Source organism: Phocoena phocoena, chromosome 2 (genome assembly GCF_963924675.1).
Source record: "Phocoena phocoena chromosome 2, mPhoPho1.1, whole genome shotgun sequence".
Taxonomy (NCBI): domain Eukaryota; kingdom Metazoa; phylum Chordata; class Mammalia; order Artiodactyla; family Phocoenidae; genus Phocoena; species Phocoena phocoena.
Window position 1 is genome coordinate 141,761,443 of NC_089220.1, and position 20,997 is coordinate 141,782,439.

The 20,997-nt window shown below is 45.0% G+C and overlaps 1 protein-coding gene and 1 pseudogene across 1 annotated transcript in view; one reads left to right on the top strand and one right to left on the bottom strand.

Moving 5' to 3' along the window:
* Positions 1 to 7,997, bottom strand: part of LOC136143836 (6-phosphogluconolactonase pseudogene) — a 49,958-nt pseudogene extending 41,961 nt beyond the window's left edge.
* ADAMTSL3 (ADAMTS like 3) overlaps positions 1 to 20,997 on the top strand; it is a 368,709-nt gene that overhangs the window by 42,846 nt on the left and 304,866 nt on the right. The window contains 1 exon segment of the mRNA XM_065871391.1: positions 17,124 to 17,243. Within this exon segment, the coding sequence (XP_065727463.1) occupies positions 17,124 to 17,243 (120 nt within the window).

Here is a 20,997-nt window from a genome sequence, read left to right on the forward strand (position 1 = left end):
TGTTATGGTTTAAAATGTCATCTCTGTTGATGTGTGAAGCTGAGATCATTCATTTTCACTCCTCTCTTGTGTTCTAGGGTATAACTGGACCACAATTTATTGATCCATTCTACTGTTGATGGTTTCTTTTTAAACGATGTTAGATTTATTTTGCTTATATCTTATATAGGAATTTTGCCTTCATTTCAAGAGTGAGATTGGTATGTAATCTCTTTCTCATATTGCTCTTGTCTGGTTTTGTTATCAAAGTCATAATCTCATAAAAATGAATTATGGGGGTTCCTGTTCTTTGGAAGAGTTTATTTAAAGATTGGAATTATTTACACTTTGAACGTTTTGTAGAGCTCACCTTAAAACCATCTGAACCTGTTGTTTTCCTCATGAGAAGAATATTAAATACTGATTCTATTTCTTTAATAGTTGAAGGACCATTGAGATTTTTGTTTTTGTTTTTTGGAGTCAATTTTGATTATTTAGAATTTTTTCTAAAACTTTTAAATTTCTCCCAAGTATTTCAGATACGCTGGCATAATTGTTTTCTTAGCTTGAGTTCTGAGATACATTATTTTGTTATGGCTCATTTTCCTCTCTCTATCCTCATTGCCACTGTCATCTCTCTCCTGGAATAATAGAGGAGCCTAACTAGCCTCCCCGACTTCTGTCTCACTCCCCCTCCAGTTTGTTCTCTGTAATAATAGTTTCACTTCTTTACTTAATATCCCTCTGGTGCTTCCTAGGGCACTGGCTTTGTGATCTGCCCCACCAGACCCCCTTTGAGATCCAGCCTATGTCTGCTTCTCCGACTTCTCTCCTCTTCCCTCCCATGCCACGCTCCAGATATGCAGGCTGTTCATCCAGCTTGCCGTTGTTGTTCATTACACCCATGTTGTTCTAGAAGGTTCTGTTCCTCCATCCTTCTCTCTGTTTTCCTGATGAGTGCCTACGTGTTCTTTCCATCACAGCTTGGCTGTTGTCTCTGTGATGCCTTCTGGGACCCTGACTCCACCCTCCCCGCCTCGAGCGTGTCCCTCTCACGTGCTCATGTAGCATCCTGTCCTTCCCCCTCCTCAATGGCCCTCATCACATGGCTTTGAAGGGCCTATTTACTGATCTGTTTCTCAGTCCACACCCAACCCTAGACAGTGAGCTCCCTGAGAGCACGGACTGTCTCTCGTTCAGTCTCTGATGACCAGCACAACACCTGCAGAGAGGAGATACTCAGTACATGCTTATATTACTACTAATATTAAAAACTTGCTTTTGGAACTTTGTTTTTGTTTGTTTGGGTTTGTCTGGTCAAAGAAAATTCACTTTTATTGGGAAAAGTTTAAGAAGTACATTTGAAATGCAGTGGGATTGTAACAGATATTGTGCAAATTAGATTAAGATTGAAAGTTAAGCTAAGAAATTTGGATATTCATCAGTGGACTTCATACTTTTTTTTTGTAATATGTCACCATTTAACACTTTTCTTTCAGAATTTCCTTTGGTGTTTTTTTTTTTTGGCTGTGCAACACACCGGATTTTAGTTCCCGACCAGGGATTGAACCCATGCCCCCTGCAACGGAAACGCGGAGGATTAACCACTGCACTGCTAGGGAAGTCCCCCATACTTCTTTTTTTTTTTAATTATTTTTTTTTTTAAATTGGAGTATAGTTGATTTACAATGTTGTGTTAGTTTCTGCTGTATAGCAAAATGAACCAGCCATACATATACATACATCCACTGTTTTTGGAACTTTGTGATAACAACAATCATAGTAGCATACATGTGTATAGCTTCTTACAAATTAAGTAATTACAGTTATACAACCATATGCATTATTTTATTAAATGGTCACAGCAGTTTTGGGAGGTATAAGGTTTTTAGCCCTATTTTAACAAGTGAGTCTTTGCGAGCACGAATACACCTTATCGAAATACACTTGTTACCTCTCTCAGAGACCCCTTCTCCCTCTCCATGCTGGCTGTTAGGGGGAAGACAATGGTTAAAGTTTTCCACTTTGACTCTTTTATCCTGAAGTTATTCTGTGTTTTTTTTTTAACCCTGGCCTTCATGGGCAGCTGTCTCTGCGGGCCCTTTCCGTTGCCAGGGGATCACTCTGCATGTCTCTCCTGGGACTGCTTTTGGTTTAAGAAACTGCAGTGACCCTCATTACAAAGGCTACCAGAGTTTTACTTTTTGACTACTGGGTATTTTTCTGCTCAGGAGACTTTTTCTAAGTTCATACCAACACTATTAATTTAGTAATATAAAAAATACAGTAAAGAAACAAAAGCCCTGCCCCTTCATCTTCTAGTCCAGTTTTCCTCCTACCCTGGGGTGTTCTGGAGCTCATCTAGCCCGGTCTCCCCCGTTTAATGATGTGGTAAGACCTGGAGACGTGAAGAAACATGCTGGGAGCCACAGAGTTTCTTGTGGAGGTGGGCTGGACCCCTGGGCTCCCCACCACAAATTTGGCCCCCTTTCTAAACTTGAGCATCCATCACCGATTGTAACAGGTGTCCAGTGTCTCCAGGTTTGTCTGGCTTATGAATGTGACTTTCCATGTATCCGGTACCGTTTGTAAAACTAATCCTATGTTTATTCAGGATTTAAAACAAAGTGACATTTTCATGTCAAACAAATAGGGGATGATGTGATTGCATTCTAAGCATGCAAAAAACTTACGTGTCATTCCATATATCATTAAGAAATTAAAATTATTCCTTAAAAATATACCAACTTAAATCCCTAAACCTGTATTACACCCAACACTTCGCTTGGATCAAACACTGTAGTTTGCATTTCTCCTTTTTTTTGTTTTTAAACAGAAGACAGTCTGTAACAATTTCTTCTGATTTATGCCTCCAGTATGGCTTTGGTACCATTGAATTGTAGGGGTTAATGTTAGCATTGTAATTTTATAAAAAGCATCACCTTTTGTTTTCAAGAAGTCCTTAACATTTTATGCTAAACCCTCAGAATTTTTTGGTAGTTTATGGAAATTAGAGTGATGCCATTTTATACACATGGAGCAAAGACATCCTGACTGTAAATCGCTATCTTCCTATCGCCTTGCTTGTTTAAGAATTCTGAAAGGCAGGAGCATCCAGACAGCAAACTTGGCAGCTCTGCTGATGCGTTAGCACTGAAGACTTCCTGCCCTGCTAAGCTTAGAAAAACAAACTGGCTTAGGCTGAATATAAATGTTTTTCAGAATATGTGCAAACAGCACATTTCTGTCTTTCTCTTCTCTTGGAAGCCTACATTTTGAAAGCCTGTAGGATTTCAGCCACACAGACAAGCTGTTTCCTGAAAGAAAGAAAGCCGTGAGGGTGAGAAAGACCTTGAATAAACATGACTATGTCCCCGACATGTTTCTGGACTGTGTCAGGCTGGGTGGTGTCTCATTGGCAAATTGGGAAGAGCTGGTAATGCTTTTTTTCTTTTCTCTCTTTCCTCCTTTATTTCTTTCCTTCTTCCTTCCTTCCTTCCTGCCTCCCTCCCTCCCCCTTCCTTCCTGTCTCCCTCCCTCCCTCCCTTCCTTTCTTTTTCTTTCACTACTGAGTTTGTATAAGCTCGTGTACTGGGATATACGCAGATTTGCCTCATGCTTAGTAATGGACTCTGACGTTGGCAACAGACACCATGCCCATGCAATCAGTCTGTTGTCCAGTAATGGTGTTTTCTGCATACTTATGCCCGTGCTTGTACTATTAGGGCCTGGGCGGGGTGGGCTGTGGCTCAACGGGAGCAGACGTTGGAACAGCCAGGGTGGAGTGCTGAGGCCTGGGCTGGCTGTAGTGCAGGGTGGTGGAGAGGCAGACAGGCAGTTGGGGCCAAGGAGCAGAGGGTCACACCGGTGCTGTAGGTAGAAGCAGATGACTCCAGGGCCTGGCAGATCCCAGCCAGGTTCCTAGAGAGACTCGATACTTTGAAGCCTCCAAAGAAAAGGGCAGGCTCCAACTTGTCTGTTTAGAAAACCAGAAAATAAAACGTGATTCCCTAAGGAACCCTGACCTACCTTGGCTTCCCCGCTCTATTTAAAAGTGCACTTTATACCCCAAGCCCCCAGCACTTCCAACCTCTTTTTCCTGTATCACATTATATAACTTATTTATATATTATGTTCATTTTCTGTTTCCCCGAATTAGAATATAAACTCCTTGGGAAAAGTGATTTTTGTCTGTTTCGTTGACTGATGAATTCTCCGTGTCAAAAACGGCCTCGGTGCCTAGTAAACAGGTGCCTTGGTGCTTAATAAACAGTATGTTGATCAGGTGATTGAATAGGCCCTGGACATACCCTCAAGAAATACCTGAACATTTGATGCTTTGAGGAGTCCCTCCCTCCGCCACCTGGGTAAAGTACAATACTGATTTGTACTCTATTGACTTTTTTTTACTTATTTATTTTTAGAAATAAATAAGTTTATTTATTTGTTTTTGGCTGCAGTGGGTCTTCATTGCTGCACCCGGGCTTTCTCTGGTTGCGGCGAGCGGGCGCTACTCTTCATTGCGGTGCGTGGGCTTCTCATTGCAGTGGCTTCTCTTGTTGCGGAGCACGGGGTCTAGGGTGCGTAGGCCTCAGTAGTTGTAGGACGTGGGCTCAGTAGTTGTGGCTCATGGGCTCTAGAGCGCAGGCACAGTGGCTGTGGCGCACGGGCTTAGTTGCTCCGTGGCACGTGGGATCTTCCTGGACCGGGGCTCAAACCCGTATCTCCTGCATTGGCAGGCGGATTCTAAACCACTGCACCACTAGGGAAGTCCCTGTACTCTTATTTTAAAAGCAAAGATGCCTTGTCTCTGCAGAGAGGTAATCATGAGTGTCTGGTGAAGAGGCTGCGGGAAAATACGTATTTCGCTTTGGGATCAAAGTGCAGATTCCACTGCCCAGATTGGGCCTCACGAGACTGTTTCTCCCTCAACCCTGAATCCCTGTTGGAGTGGAAGTGATGCCTGGGAGGGAATAACAGAGATTCCCCCAGGAAGCACCTCACTTCTCCACGGCACTTTTTCTGGGTCGTTCTCACTTACAGCACTTCACAGCAACAACAGTTGCTCACGTCCCTCAAATAAATGATCATTCCCTTCTCTGCTGGCTGGCTTTTGGCGGGGAAGAGCATGACCCCTTACCAGTGTGGCTGCACCAGGAGGAGGGGAGAGACTGGGAGAAGGAATGAGTGGGTAGGGAGTTTACAATTAATTAAGATTTGCGATGACCATCCATCTAGCTTTTTTCTTTACCAGTGGAGCCCTGTTCATGGAATACAATTTTCAATTTTTCCCCCTGAGGTGTTTTAGAGTTATTTCCACATGACATTTTGCTCACTGAGTCTCTTTCCAAGGGGTCAGCTTCCTTCAAGTCCTTGAAAAATGGACTCTTCGATAAAATTTTGTGGGAGGGGTGGCCTCCAGGGAAAGAGGATCTGTATTGTGTATATGTGGCAGGGGCAGGCTTTCTTTCCTCTCCCCATTCAGAGTAATGGTCAAGTTTTTAAATAACTCCTTGTGAAATGCCAGCATGTGCTTCAGCCAGAGCTTTCTGGTCTTTCAAAGTGGCAGAGAGAAAATCAGGCATCAGTCATGCAGGGCTCTGTGGGGGTGGAAAGGGCAACCTATGTCAGTTTTTCTAGGAAAGAAAATTAATTATTGAATGTCTCCTATGCACAAAGGCTGGTGCTGAGGGCTAAAGACGGTTCAGATGTATAAAGAAGTATTGTGATTTCATTTTCAGGTTTTCTCCTTTCAGGGAACTGAAAGGTGAAATCTGTTCCAGCAAGATCTTTTCACTGATTACTTTTGGCCCTGCTTGCCAGGGCTGATTAAAGATGCCTGTGTGTGTGTGTGTGTGTGTGTGTGTGTGTGTGTGTGTGTGTGTGTGTGTGTAGGGGAAGGGGAGGGAAGGAGAGAGAAAGAGAGAGAGAGAATTTGTGTTTAGTGGCAGATGGAAGAGTAGTGCTATGAGTGACATTTGTCTTTCTTTTTTTTTTTTGCGGTACGCGGGCCTCTCACTGTTGTGGCCTCTCCCGTTGCGGAGCACAGGCTCCGGACGCGCTCAGCGGCCATGGCTCACGGGCCTAGCTGCTCCGCGGCATGTGGGATCTTCCCGTACCGGGGCACGAACCCGTGTCCCCTGCATCGGCAGGCAGACTCTCAACCACTGCGCCACCAGGGAAGCCCTATATGAATGACATTTGTAAGATCCACATTCCAGTTTGCTAAAGAGAGTCTTAATATGATAAATTTAAATTCAAGGAAAGACCTTCTCCATGGAACAGCTTGTTCTGAATATGCACACCCACAAGGCATCACCCACCTTCCAGCACTAAGAGGGATCCAGAAGGGTCTGCTGAAAATGTGACTCAGAGTGAAGTTGAAGTTTGAAACGACATGAAGTTTGAAACGAAGTTTGGCTGAGATGTACTTACACTCAGATGTTCATTCAAATGTTAGGCCTTTCAACCCAACAAGTTCAAGAGAATGTATTCATTAGTTGATGGTAAATAGAAAGGATGAATCTTAAATTCCTAGCATTAATTTTTTTTAAAGACTCAAAAAAATGTGAAAACTCATTTTCTTTCAGCCTACCCTTTCAACCTTGGCAAAGTAAATATATTTTATATTTAATCAGGAAGTTTGGGGACCCCCAGGACTTTGAAACATATTGGAATGACAACATCCTACTTGAAAGACCAAAATGATCCCGAAGGTTTCCTTTTGAGTCTTTGTTTCAGGTTCAGGAAACAAAATGCACATCCTGCTTCTTGGAAGAAAAATGTGTTTGGTATGCTGAATTTAAATAATATTGGTTAACTTGATTATTCCCTCATGGACTTTGGAGGGCACAAACTGTAAAGTCCCATGTGTAATCCAGGCCGGGAGGAACAGCCCCCAGAGACCCTCCGGAGAATGTGTTCCTGGCAGACTGTCCCTAGAGCCTGGGGATTCTCCTGTTCCACCTGGAACACACACTTTCCGACTCACCAAATATTATCATTTAAAAGGACCTTCCCCGGTAGGAGTGGTCCGCGCCTCCCATCCTACTGCAGATCTTGGTTGCCATTAATTGAGATTGACTTCTTATGCATTCGTATTCCTGACCGTGACCATAACCGTCCTCTGCTAAGCCCTGGTGTCACGGGGAATTGTTCTGCAGTAGTGGCTCAGTGTTGTCCCCTCTTAACCTTTAGCTTTCGTCCTGACCTTGGAAGATCCGTTGGAATCTCAGTTCTTCCATCTAGCGTCTTTACTTCCATGTGTTGTCTGTGTCATGGCAGAATCGGACAATGTGTTTCTTGAATCCCCAGTGGGCAAGTTGGGGATATATGAAATGAGAGGACCCTAAGTGAGTACAGTCACTGTCAGCCTGGAGACAGGCTTCTCTTGGCCTAGTGAAGAGCCCAGTTCTCAGCCTTGTTCCAGCTCAGTGTTTGTGGCAGTAACAAGGAGACAGATAGAGAGAGCACTGCTCAAATTTGGGCTGATGAGAAGCAGGGAGAGAGTGATGCAAAAATTGGTAGATGGAGTCAGGATCCAAAAAGAGCCTTGACAGGCTGAAAGGATGGGCCAGATCTAAAGAGGGCGTGAATGACCGGGGATGGTACAGTCCGGCTCTCGGTCCCGAATACAGGTATGGCTTAACAGTGGCAGGTAGGAAAGAGAACTTAGTGATCTTTATTGACCACAGTTCTGTAGAGGTCAGTGGTGTGATGTTTGGCTGTGTTCACGCTCTGGAGAGAGACAAACGTCCACCTATAGTGCTCAGACAAGGCTGGGAGAAGGGTTTAAAACGGGCTTGTTGAAATTCAGTGAGAATCCCATTGTATTCTTTTTCATGGTGACTGCTCAACCTTCGAGGAGTATTGGGTTCTGTTCTATATATAGGAACACCCACTTCTCCTCTACTTGTTTCTCCTTCCATGCCATCAGCCAAGTCTTGATAGACATCCTCTGTCCTTTCCAGGCTGTAGATGGAGGCTAGGACGCTGAAATCCTGTCCTTGAATCCCCATCCCATACTTCCTTCCTCCTGCCAAAGTCAAAGCCTTCAGCTGGAGGGGGGGATGTGGATCAGCTGCATCCTCAGGTCCCTGGAGAAGCCGTCTGGATTCCTTCTGACCCTGTCCCCGATGACTCGGACCCCATCCCCAGTGATTCGGCAGCTGTGGACAGCGGCCGGTGGGATGATGCATTTTGGCAGCTGCTCTCCTCGGCCCTGGATCTGCGCCCTGGGAAGACTGCACACTTCCTGGTCCGGCCTCCCTCCCCGCACCCTGCCGTCAACTCTTGCTGCTGAAGGGGCCTGGTCTTTGGTCACCCTGTTGTGTGTGGAGGCGCCTAACGCCGAGTCTCCCTGACATTTAGGAAGTCAACCCCCATGTGGTGAGAATGTCAGCGCGTGTTCTTTGCTGCCCAGGGTGCTTGCTTTCTGAAGCCATGAGTCAACTTAGCCATTTCTCCTTCAAGGAAGGTCCAGTTTTGCCAAGACTGTTTTCCACTGAGGGAGCTGGGGGACTGGGATGGGGGTGAACTTTCACTCAGCAGCTGGGACTTTGTGTGTCCCTAGTTAAATGTCCTGATGTCCTGTGTCTTGGTTTCTTCCTGTGCGAAAAAAGGCTGGTGACACATACCTCACAGCTTAGCGGTGAGGACAGACAGAGGCAGTGTTCACAAATCCTAGCTCACGGTAGATGCTCAATAAACTTGAGTTTCCTTCCTTCCCAGCTTTCTCTTCAAAGGGCCTCTGTTGAGTCTATGTGCATGACTGTGGAAGATGCTGCAGGAGAAATTCCTGCTCCAAAGTAGGGGTTGGGATTAGACTGTCTCTAAAATTTCTTCCAGTTATTTAGCTCTGTGACTCAAATATTTGTCTCTTCCCAAATTCCACTCTGTTCAGATTCTAGAATTCACTTCCCTCTAGGGAGAGGGAAAGGCAGGGGAAGGACATGGGGGAGGATGACAGAGGAAAGGTACCTGATTCCACCCTTGGGGAGCAATGGGCCACTTCAGACTAGGTTGGTATCTCTGAACTTCCTAGATTCTTTTGCCCTTTTGCCTTGTAAGAGAGTGAGCTCCCCGTCACTAAAGGAATTCAAGCAGAGGCTGCAGGGCATCTGGCAGGATTGCTGAGGTGGACAGGCTGGATTAAATGACTGAGACGGTCCCTCCCAGCACTGAGCTTTCATGATTATGGGATGCTACAGGACGGCTCTTCAAACAAGCATGGAGGTGCACCCTCGCTACTATAGAGGGAAAGGACTTGGATGGCACCAGGCTGTAGCCTCGACTCCCAAATGATTGCAAAATTGACTCAGGAGTAAGGATTTTGATAAAAAGAGGTGCATGTGAAATCAGTTTATCAGTAACGCGGAGTGTGATGTGAGCCTGGAGAGAATCTGGGCTAGCCCAGGGATTAGCAGCGTTTAACTCCCACAGGAGAATGGGGGTTGGTGAGGAAGAAGGCCCCCTAGTCCATAGCTCAGGTAGTGCAGGCCAGCAGTCTTTCACTCTCATGACCTTACACCAGGCATCTCCCCTGGGGAACGCAGACATGATAGAGACAGTCCTCAGCCCTGTGGAACTTCCTCCAAAATGCTGCACTGAGATGCCTTGGGGGAGAGACAGAAGCCTGGGATAGGAACACAATGAACAAAATGTAGGGCAAACATACATCATTTTACCCAGTCGAATTTAAGCAGAGAAAAAAAAAGCTCATTGACGCTTATGAAATGTTTGTAGTTGCTGTTAATAGTATAGAAGCACAACAGACAAAATACTCTGGGGATTTCCCTGGTGGCGCAGTGGTTAAGAATCTGCCTGCCAATGCAGGGGACAAAGGTTTGATCCCTGATCCGGGAAGATCCCACATGCCGCGGAGCAACTAAGCCCGTGAGACACAACTACTGAGCCCACGTGCCACAGCTACTGAAGCCCGTGAGCTTAGAGCCCGTGCTCTGCAACAAGAGAAGCCCCGCAATGAGAAGCCCACGCACCGCAATGAAGAGTAGCCCCCGCTCGCCTCAACTAGAGAAAGCCCGCATGCAGCAACGAAGACCCAACGCAGCCAAAAAAAAAAATTCTGGTAGTTCAAAGAGAATTAAAAAAAATAAAAGAAGCACAACAGACAAATACTCTGATTACAGAGGCTTAGGACAGTCCCCCCTTGCCACAGAAGGCAGCAGTTTGGGACGAAATGTGGCTGCACTTTCTCTCAGCAGTAGGGCGGCTGCAGCTGCAGTGGAGCCCAGGAAAGAGAGCCAGCTCAGAGGTGAGAAAGCTGAAAGGAGCCGGGGTGGGTGAGGGGTGGTCGGAGAGGGTGATAGAGACAAACGGATGATCTTGGGACCAGGAGGTCCCTGAGACCTCGCAGAAGGGTATCCAAGGAATAGGTGCAGGGGAGATGGAGGCTCCAAATCGGCTAGGGAGCATGGCCTGATGAAGGCTTTTGTGGGCCAAGGGCCCTCATCTGGACAAAAGCCAGAGCCTCCGCAATCAATTTGGATCCCATTCCTCTTCCTTCTCAGGGGTTTTGCACCTGTAGTTACCTCTTCTGTCTTCTCCATTCTCTCTCTTGCTACTGGATGATTCCTGTAAGCAAACAAGCGTGCTCCAGTGTCTCCTATCTTTAAAAATTCTACCTGCGATTCTACGTTTCCCTCCAGCTATGGCCCCTTTCTGAGTCTCTCATCACGGTCTCTACTTCCTCTTCTCCCATTCACCTCTCAAAACCATGACAGTTGTCCCTGCTGCATCACCGTAACTACTCTTGTTAAGATCAACAGTGACCTCCTTGCTGTCAAATCCAATGGACACGTCTGTGGCCTCATCTCAGTCTCTTAGCAGCATTCAAGACCGTTGGCCACTCTGATGCTGAATCCTTCCATGACCCAATATTTGTCTTTTTTTCCTTGATTCTACTCTAATTGATTATCATTTTTAGTCTCTTTTGCTTGCTCCTCCTCTTCTACTCACGTTCAGATATTAGACTTATTTATTTTTTTAATTTTTAATTTTATTTATTTATTTTGGCTGTGTTGGGTCTTTGTTGCTGTGCACAGGCTTTCTCTAGTTGCGGCGAGCGGGGGCTACTCTTTGTTGCGGCGCGCAGACTTCTCGTTGTGGTGGCTTCTCTTGTTGTGGAGCACGGGCTCTAGGCACGCGGGCTTCAGTAGTTGTGGCACGCGGGCTTCAGTAGTTGTGGCACGCAGCCTCAGTAGCTGTGGTTCACGGGTTTAGGTGCTCCGCAGCATGTGGGATCTTCCCGGACCAGGGATCAAACCCGTGTCCCCTGCGCTGGCAGGTGGATTCTTAACCACTGTGCCACCAGGGAAGTCCTCAGATATTAAAATTATTGAGGGCTCCAGACAAAGCCCTCTTGTCCGCCAAACTCATTCTCTAGGGAGGGTCCTTTCCAGTATGATGCTGTAAATATATATGTGTAGGAAATGAAAACAATGTCTTCCAAATTTCTGTCTTCAGCCTTAGACCTCCCTTATGAGCTCCAGACTTGCATATTGAACAGCCAGCTCAAGCTTTCCACATGGATGGATGTCTCATACACATCTCAGACTTCATGTGACCCAAATAGACCCAAACTCTCTGCCCCTCCCCAGCAGATCCTTTCCTGCCTCAGGGCAACCCACCCATTGAATCTTTTTTTTTTTCCTTAAAGAACTTTTCTTCTTAATTCTCAAATCTCTTATTTATTTATTTAAGCTGTGCTGGGTCTTAGTTGCAGCACGTGGGATCTTTGTTGCAGCATGCGGGATCTTTAGTTGCGGCATGCGGACTTTTAGTTGTGACATGCGGACTCTTAGTTGCAGCATGCAAGTGGGATCTAGTTCCCCCACCAGGGATCGAACCTGGGCCCCCTACATTGGGAGCGCAGAGTCTTACCTACTGGACCACCAGCAAAGTCCCTCATACTGAATCTTTTGTAGCCTGTTGCTCAAGCCCAAACCCGGAAGTTATCCTTGATGCCTTGCTTTTTCTCACCCGTCAGTAACTTCTAGTCTATCTACCTCTCCCCTTCACCACGGCCATCCTCCCAGTCAAAGGAATCATCCCTTCTCAACTGGATTAGTGCCACGGCCTTCTAATTGACCTATATGATTCCATCTTGCATCCTCCTAACCTATCTTCCACAAAGCAGTCAGTGTTAGCTGAAATCTATAGTTCTTCAACTCCTTGCCATGGCCTGTAAGGCTTTGAATATCCCAGCTCCTCCTTTCTCTCTTATTTCCATTTCATGCACTCTCTTCCTTGTTCACACCGGATCCAGCCGCACTGACTTCCTTTCTGATCTTCAGTCCCACTGACCTGCTTCTTCCCTTAGGGCTTTTGTACTTGCTCTTCTTTTCATCATGAATGCTCATCCTTGGCTCTTTGTGTGACTGGTTCCTTCTTACCTGTTAGATATTAGCTTAAATCTTGTCTTCTCAGGGATGCCTTCCTGATCTTCTTATCTAAAGTTAAACAACCCTCTCCCAACCTTATTCTCACATCCCCCTGTTTATTTCTTTTATAGCACTTAGAGCTTTAATTTTCTTGTTTATGAATTTGTTTGCTTATTTTGTTATGTATCTCTTCCCACTAGAGTATAACCTTCATGAAAAGAGGGACCTTATCTTTCTTGTACGTCATTGTATTCATAGCGCTTAGAACAGCTTCAGGCATGTAGTAGGTGCTCAATAAATATGTGTTGACTATATGGTCAACTAAAGATAAGCATCATACTGGGAGGCCCTGTGTATTCGGGGAGCTGATTTCAGGTGTTGATCCTAGGCTGCTCCCAGCCCCCACTCTTTGGTAAAACGATCTAACTGTGTCTTTGCACATGGCCACTAACATGTTCCAGCCCTGGCTCCTGCTCTGTGGTGTCTGGCAAGTTTCTTCACTTTCAGAGCCTTAGTTTACTCATTTCTAAAAAAAGGAGTTTGACCTGGATGACTTCTAAGGCCTCTTCAGGCCTTTAAAACTATGATTCTACCATCTGTGAAGCCAGTAGAGGCAAACAACAACTAACTTTTATCGATTCTTTGCTAAGCATTTTGGTAATCAGTGTCCATGAATTACGTTAAGATAGAATCCATTCTTTACCAGCAGTTATATAAAATTTGGCCCTGAGGTTTACCTAGATGTGTTTTTTTTGTGTGTGTGGTACGCGAGCCTCTCACTGCTGTGGCCTCTCCCGTTGCGGAGCACAGGCTCTGGACGCGCAGGCTCTGGACGCGCAGGCTCAGCGGCCATGGCTCACGGGCCAAGCCGCTCCGCGGCATGTGGGATCTTCCTGGACTGGGGCACGAACCCGTGACCCCTGCACCGGCAGGCGGACTCTCAACCACTGTGCCACCAGGGAAGCCCTAGATGTGTTTTTATCCTTGGAGAGAAGAATGATACTTTTACGCATACTCAAACTTCCTGGGAAACATACAGAGACATACATTTTACCATCAAATTCACCTCTTATTTTCACGTGGAAGTTTTTATTCCCGCCTCACCTTTTTAAACCCTGATAACTACAATGTAAAGTTTGGAACAGTGGCTCACAAAGTGGAAGGTAATCAGCTATAGTTATAGTCAAGTCATAAGTGTCTGCTGTTTTTTTCCCACCCTAATGAATACTGAGGACTGGAAAGCTTTACTACCAGGAAGCCTTTTTGCTTTTTCTGATACTTCATGCAGAGCCCCATAGAACACTGCTAAAGCGTGTGAGAGTCCGGTTGTCTCTGTGGAGGCTGTGGCATGAGCTCCCCTTCCTTTTCCTCCCAAGGTCACTTAGGAACAATCTCCAGCCCTTATCAGAGAGCTGGCTGGCCAGTTCTGACAGATGTATTCTGTGCCCTTGCCTGGGCCTGATCAGACCTCCTTTCCAGGCTCTTGACACCGTGGCTTTGCTGTGGACCTCAGGGTGACCATGCTTACTTTCAGAGCAGAGCCTCCCCACAGGAAGGTGACATAACAGAGAAAACCTCCACAGAACACCCGGTGGTGGTCTGAACACTGGGGTGACAGACCCATGTCAAGGGTGGCTTCACAGTGTAGCAGGTAGGACATCCACAGGTGTTTTCCCAATTTCCCGCACTCAGGTAGGAGTCACTGGGCCTCAAGCAAGCCATTCAGAAGGAGGGCAAAGGAGCTCTGGGGCTGCAGGGCTCTGGGAAGATTCCTGTCTCTCGCTTGGCGCTGAGCCCCTCATGTGAATGAAATTTAATGAGAAAATCTTGAAATTCTTTGAACAGGGTAGGGCTAACCAAAGCACAGACTTATCTGTTCGAAGTGCCTTAACAAAGCTATCACATCTTGATTTCTTTTTTTTTAACGTGTAGCATTCAAATGGCTATTTTAGCTTTAACCGCAGTTCCTGCTGCAGTTTGGAATTGTGACCCTTGGAACAGAGGTGTTAGAGGGGTACTTTTATTCCCCACTCCTCCTGTTTGCAGAAAATGATTTCCTCGGAGTTACACCCATGGCCTCTCACTCTGTTTCTTGCTCAGTCCTTCTGGAGCAGGGGGAGTGAGGTACCCTGTTGGGGGCAGAGTCATGGACCAGTGTTTTTGATCATGTGGGGCTAAGCACTGGGGGTTCCATCTCCTTTATCTCGTCCCTCCTTGAACCAATCAAGGCAGTGATCCGGATAAGCCCTCTACATGCTCTAACTTCCCTTGGATGGGGACGTGGCAAGTGTTGGTAGCAAGTCCATTGGGCCATTGTGTCCAAGCCATATTCTCCAACAGATGGTGTCCTTCCTGTCTCCCCTTGACCCCAACAAATTGGGCTTACGTCTACCGATTCAGACGCCAGGGCATGAGCTTTCCCTGAATCCAATGGAGTCTTTCTGCAAACTCCATGTTTATTTAATCTTGGATTTTTTTATATAAACATACAAAACATTATGAGAAAAAAGTCTCAAAGGAAATACATCAGAACAATTAAAAGTGGTTATTATAGGTTGGAGTATTTATGGGCGGTTTTTATTTTCTTTTGCACTCATCTGAATTTTCTAAAGTCTGCAAGGAACGCACACTTCTGTTACAGTATGGAAAAAATAAGTTTGTTTCTCACTCTTTCACCAAACAATCAAAAACAGAAAGAAAGAAAAGGAAAGAGAAAGAAAGCACGTCCTAGAAACAGTGGATTTGTAACAACAGAACTTAAGCAAGTTAACCTCACTGTGGCTGCATTGCTGGAAGGTTGTGGGCAGGGGGAAGAAACAGGTGTCAGGGGGTAAATACTGTGTGAGCTGATTTGAGGTGGCCCAGGGTGCTATCCTGGTCTAACAGCCCCTCAACACAGAGACCTGGTGTGTCTCACATGGCCTTTGCCAAGACAGGGCACTTCCCTTTTTTAAAAAAAAATTTATTGAAGTAGAGTTGATTTACAATGTTGTGTTAATTTCTGCTGTGCAGCAAAGTGACTCAGTTACACATATGTATACAGATATACGTGTGTATATACACATATCTGTGTATACGTGTGTATATATACACATATCCGTGTATACGTGTGTATATATACACATATCCGTGTATACGTGTGTGTATACACATATCCGTGTATACGTGTGTCTATAGACACATATCCGTGTATACGTGTGTCTATAGACACATATCCGTGTATACGTGTGTCTATAGACACATATCCGTGTATACGTGTGTATATAGACACATATCCGTGTATACGTGTGTGTATAGACACATCCGTGTATACACGTGTATATATACACATATCCGTATATACACGTGTATATATACACATATCCGTATATACGTGTGTCTATAGACACATATCCGTGTATACGTGTGTATATAGACACATATCCGTGTATACGTGTGCATATAGACACATATCCGTGTATACGTGTGTCTATAGACATATCCGTGTATACGTGTGTCTATAGACATATCCGTGTATACGTGTGCATATAGACACATATCCGTGTATACGTGTGCATATAGACACATATCCGTGTATACGTGTGCATATAGACACATATCCGTGTATACGTGTGCATATAGACACATATCCGTGTATACGTGTGCATATAGACACATATCCGTGTATACGTGTGCATATAGACACATATCCGTGTATACGTGTGCATATAGACACATATCCGTGTATACGTGTGCATATAGACACATATCCGTGTATACGTGTGCATATAGACACATATCCGTGTATACGTGTGCATATAGACACATATCCGTGTATACGTGTGCATATAGACACATATCCGTGTATACGTGTGCATATAGACACATATCCGTGTATACGTGTGCATATAGACACATATCCGTGTATACGTGTGCATATAGACACATATCCGTGTATACGTGTGCATATAGACACATATCCGTGTATACGTGTGCATATAGACACATATCCGTGTATACGTGTGCATATAGACACATATCCGTGTATACGTGTGCATATAGACACATATCCGTGTATACGTGTGCATATAGACACATATCCGTATATACGTGTGCATATAGACACATATCCGTATATACATGTGTATATATACACATATCCGTATATACATGTGTATATATATACATTCTTTTTTATATTCTTTTCCATTATGGTGTATCACAGGATATTGAATACAGTTCTCTGTGCTATACCGTAGGACCTTGTTGTTAATCCATCCTATATATACTAGTTTGCATCTGCTAATCCCAAACTCCCAATCCACTCCCCTCCCCCTTGGCAACCACAAGTCTGTTCTCTATGTCTTGAGTATGTTTCTGTTTCACAGATAGGTTCATTTGTGTTGTATTTTGGATTCCACGTATAAGTGATATCATATGGTGTTTGTGTTTCTCTGTTTGACTTACTTAGTATGATAATCTCTAAGTCTAATGCCATTTGAAATAATGCAAACGGCATTATTCCATTCTTTTTTATGGCTGAGTAATATTCCATTGTGTATATGTACCATGTCTTCTTTATCCATTCATCTGTCGAGGGAAATTTAGGTTGTTTCCACGTCTAGGCTACTGTAAATAAGCACTTCCCTTTTCTTGGTACAGCCTTTTGGTGGGTGGATTCTCTTGGACCCACCCTTTTCAGAGACTGCCTGTTGGGAGTCCTTACTGGGGCCTTATTTGTAACCAAGTGATCTTGCCTTTCAGACCACAGCAGAGAAGTCTCCTGGGGCCTATTTCCTTCCTGAGTTTGCACTGTCCCCTCAGGGAAGTTTTCTGGAAGATACAACAGGGGAGCAGTTCCTCACGTATCGCTATGACGACCAGGTAAGAACTTCATTAAAGAGCCTATTTTTGGCTTTGCCATTTGCCAATGGGCAGGAAACAGTTTCTCAAAAATAACTTCAAAATAATTATATTTCCTCCTTGGCACCACTTATATAATAGACCCATTACACCAGGAAGGACCCCAAGACGCTGGGCTGCTCACGCTTGCATGTATCTTCCTGCACAGTGTGTGGTTCTCGTTCTGGTTGGGGCATTGCCTTGAGTGACACATTGTCTTATTTTCATCAGAAATATTTCCATATTAATATAAGTATTTAAATTCGTTCACTTCAGCTATTGCCAAATTCATCATGTAATTCTGAAGTTTTCCAAAAGTTCTGTTTTCTGATTAAGCTTTACTTTCTTTGCCCTCTTAGCTCTTACTTTCTTTCTTTTACCAGCACCGAAACTTTTCTTTTCCAAGCCCATTTTCCAGAAAGGGAAAATATAGGCGTGCCTCTGGGTGAGGGCGCGTGTGTGTGCACATGTGTGTGTGTTTAAATCACTGCACGAAACCCAACTGGAGAGTGAGGCCATGCTTGGCTGAGATGCAGAAACCGCACACTCGGGACTGTGACTCTCCATTCTCGACTTACATTGATGCCCTAACAGCATGGAAGAGTACATATGTCTCTGACATCACTCACAACTTGTTTGAAACAGAGAATTTTGCCAAAGGCAGAGGTTTCTAGCTGATGGGGCCTGAACTTCTGAGGCAGTGGTGCAAACTGGGCTAGGATTTAGGATGATGAGTGACGTTGAAAGATGTTGGTAGACCTTGGCACCTAAGGGGCCAAGTGTGGGTGAGGAATGGGGCAAGAGTGTCTTCTCACGGGACATGACGGGGTGGAGGAAGATGGCCCAGGGACCGAGGTCCGCTGTGCTGTCCTGATCTGTGTGGTCAAGGCTGGTTAGTTCTGGCTTGAGTTGCGCAGGGCCTAGTTAGGGGGTGAAAAATATTGCTTGGAAGGAGGAGCTCTGGGCAGGTCAGTCTGCCGACATGGGTAGATGTAAGATGTGACAGAAGGGAGTGGTACGCGGCTCTGGGGCTGGCTTGGAGGTGGGCAGAGCGCAGATGAGGCTGGGAGGAGGATTAAAGTCTCAGGCAACGTAACTGGTTGATGAAGGATAGAGCATGGAGGGCGAGTAGAGACATCTATTGCAGGGTGCTCTGTATCCCCCTACTCAGGGGGAGGCACCATTGATTTTGATCCTCAGCTTCTACTGCGTGACTTGTGCTTGGTACATTGAGCTCTGGAGCTGGGACTGGGATGAGGGGCAGGCTGTGAACCAGTGCATCCAGCTGTGAGCAGGATGCTATCCAGGTAGTCAGGGGCAGGAGTGGGATGAGACCAGTTTTTTTTTTTTTAATCAACATCAGGGCTTCCCTGGTTGCGCAGTGGTTGAGAGTCTGCATGCCGATGCAGGGCACACGGGTTCGTGCCCCGGTCCAGGAAGATCCCACATGCCGCAGAGTGGCTGGGCCCATGAGCCATGGCCGCTGACCCTGTGCGTCCGGAGCCTGTGCTCCGCAACGGGAGAGGCCACAACAGTGAGAGGCCCGCGTACCGCAAAAAAAAAAAATTGTCAACATCAATCATTTAAGTTCCCCGAATAGCGAGTCCACAAATAGTTATTACGGGGAGCAGGGGTGGGGTGGAAGATGATTCGATATTCATGTTATAGACCCCAGTTAATCCTTTGGACAGGCATTTGGGCCTGGTTTCTAAGAGGACCTAAACCATCACATTGCTTTTGGACCTTCTCCCCGATGGATTTTTAGAGGGCCTATCATTTATGGCTCCTTCTAATCAAGAAATTAATGCTCTAACAGGTTTTCATATGAGAGCATCAGAGAAACTAACGGAGGAGGCAGTAAAGGATAGAAGAGAGTGTCTGGAAAATCACGAGCTCTGTGTTTTTTAATTAAAGAGTGGTTGATGCCTTCTCCAGGTTCTGCAGATAAATGATATTTAATACAATAACAATATAAAAGCTAGCAAAAGAGGAAAGTAAGCCCCTTTAGCCTTTCCAAAAGGCCTAAAGCAGATCTTAAAAGTGTGTGGCACGCCTTGGAAATCTTGTCCTGGGACACAGTGTTCTAGAGAGCCCCAGTGAATAGCATATGAAAACATTCTGTGTTGCCCCCACTGTGTATTTCTTTTAAGGGAAAGGAACAAGGTCAAACTATAACAAGCCAATAATAGCACCTACCCTCTGCTACTAAAGGCAAAGAAAATAGGCCTTTGTACCAAACTAGGTGTATCTGTTGAATGAATCTCAGGAATGTAATCATCTAGAGGCTGTTAACCCATCAGCCCAAGCCTTGATTCTCTTTTCTCTTAATGCTGAGTGTGCGGACTGCATTGTAATATCAGGGAGCTTCTTAGGCTCAGGGGAAAAGTTAGATCAGATATGACTCAGTTTGAAAACTCCCCCTATCCTGTAACATACCATAAAATGTGAAGAACATCTAAGAATATAGACTCAGGAGTCAGACTGCTTTGGATTTGAACTCCATTTCTGATGTTTTATTTGCTGTGTGACTTCGGACAAGTTACTTCACTTCTCTGTGCCTCAGTTTTGTCATCTGTGAGATATATGATGGTGTCAACCTCACGGAAATGTTTTAAGGATTAAAGGAGATAATTCATATGTCTCCCTGCACAGGTTCTGGAGCATATAAGCCCGTACTCTAGCTATTGTTATTGCTAGTAATATTATTTGCAAAGACTCAATTCAGAGAATCTGAGATATTCTTATGCTAAAGAAAAGGAAGAAGCATATTCTCCATTAATGTCAAAGGACCTCACACAATATGTTTAATTTTATTTTTCTATAAACTCTTTTTTTTTTACCTCTTTATTAGAGTATAATTGCTTTACAATGGTGTGTTAGTTTCTGCTTTATAACAAAGTGAATCAGTTATACATATACATATGTTCCCATCTCTCTTCCCTCTTGTGTCTCCCTCCCTCCCACCCTCCCTATCCCACGCCTCCAGGCCATCACAAAGCACCGAGCTGATCTCCCTGCGCTATGCGGCTGCTTCCCACCAGCTATCTACCTTACTTTTGGTAGTGTATATATGTCCATGCCTCTCTCTCGCTTTGTCACAGCTTACACTTCCCCCTCCCCATATCCTCAAGTCCATTCTCTAGTAGGTCTGTGTCTTTATTCCTGTCTTACCACTAGGTTCTTCATGACATTTTTTTTCTTAAATTCCATATATGTGTGTTAGCATACGGTATTTGTCTTTCTCCTTCTGACTTACTTCATTCTGTATGACAGACTCCAGGTCCATCCACCTCATTACAAATAGCTCAATTTCATTTCTTTTTATGGCTGAGTGTAACAAGCATATAGGTAAAGTACACCCATATCTGAAGTGTAGAACTTGGTAAGTTTTTAAATAACTTTACACCTCTGTAGCCACCACCCAGATCCAGCAATTAAACATTCCCAGCACCCTAGGAAGCTCCTTGGACCCCTTCTGGTCCGTATCCCTCACCCAAGAAGTAACCACCATCCTGACTTCTGTCACTCTTATAGATTCGTTTTGATTTTTACTTTTATATAAATGGAATTGTTAGACCCAAACGGTCTACGAGGGATTCCAACTCGCCCAAGAACCGCCAAGAGTCGAGAGCCGCTGCAACACGCAAGAGGTTTATTAGGAGCCGATGCACCGGGGTTCGCTGAACCTCACGCAGGAGGCCGATGAGGAACCCCTAAAAGCGGAATCACATACTTT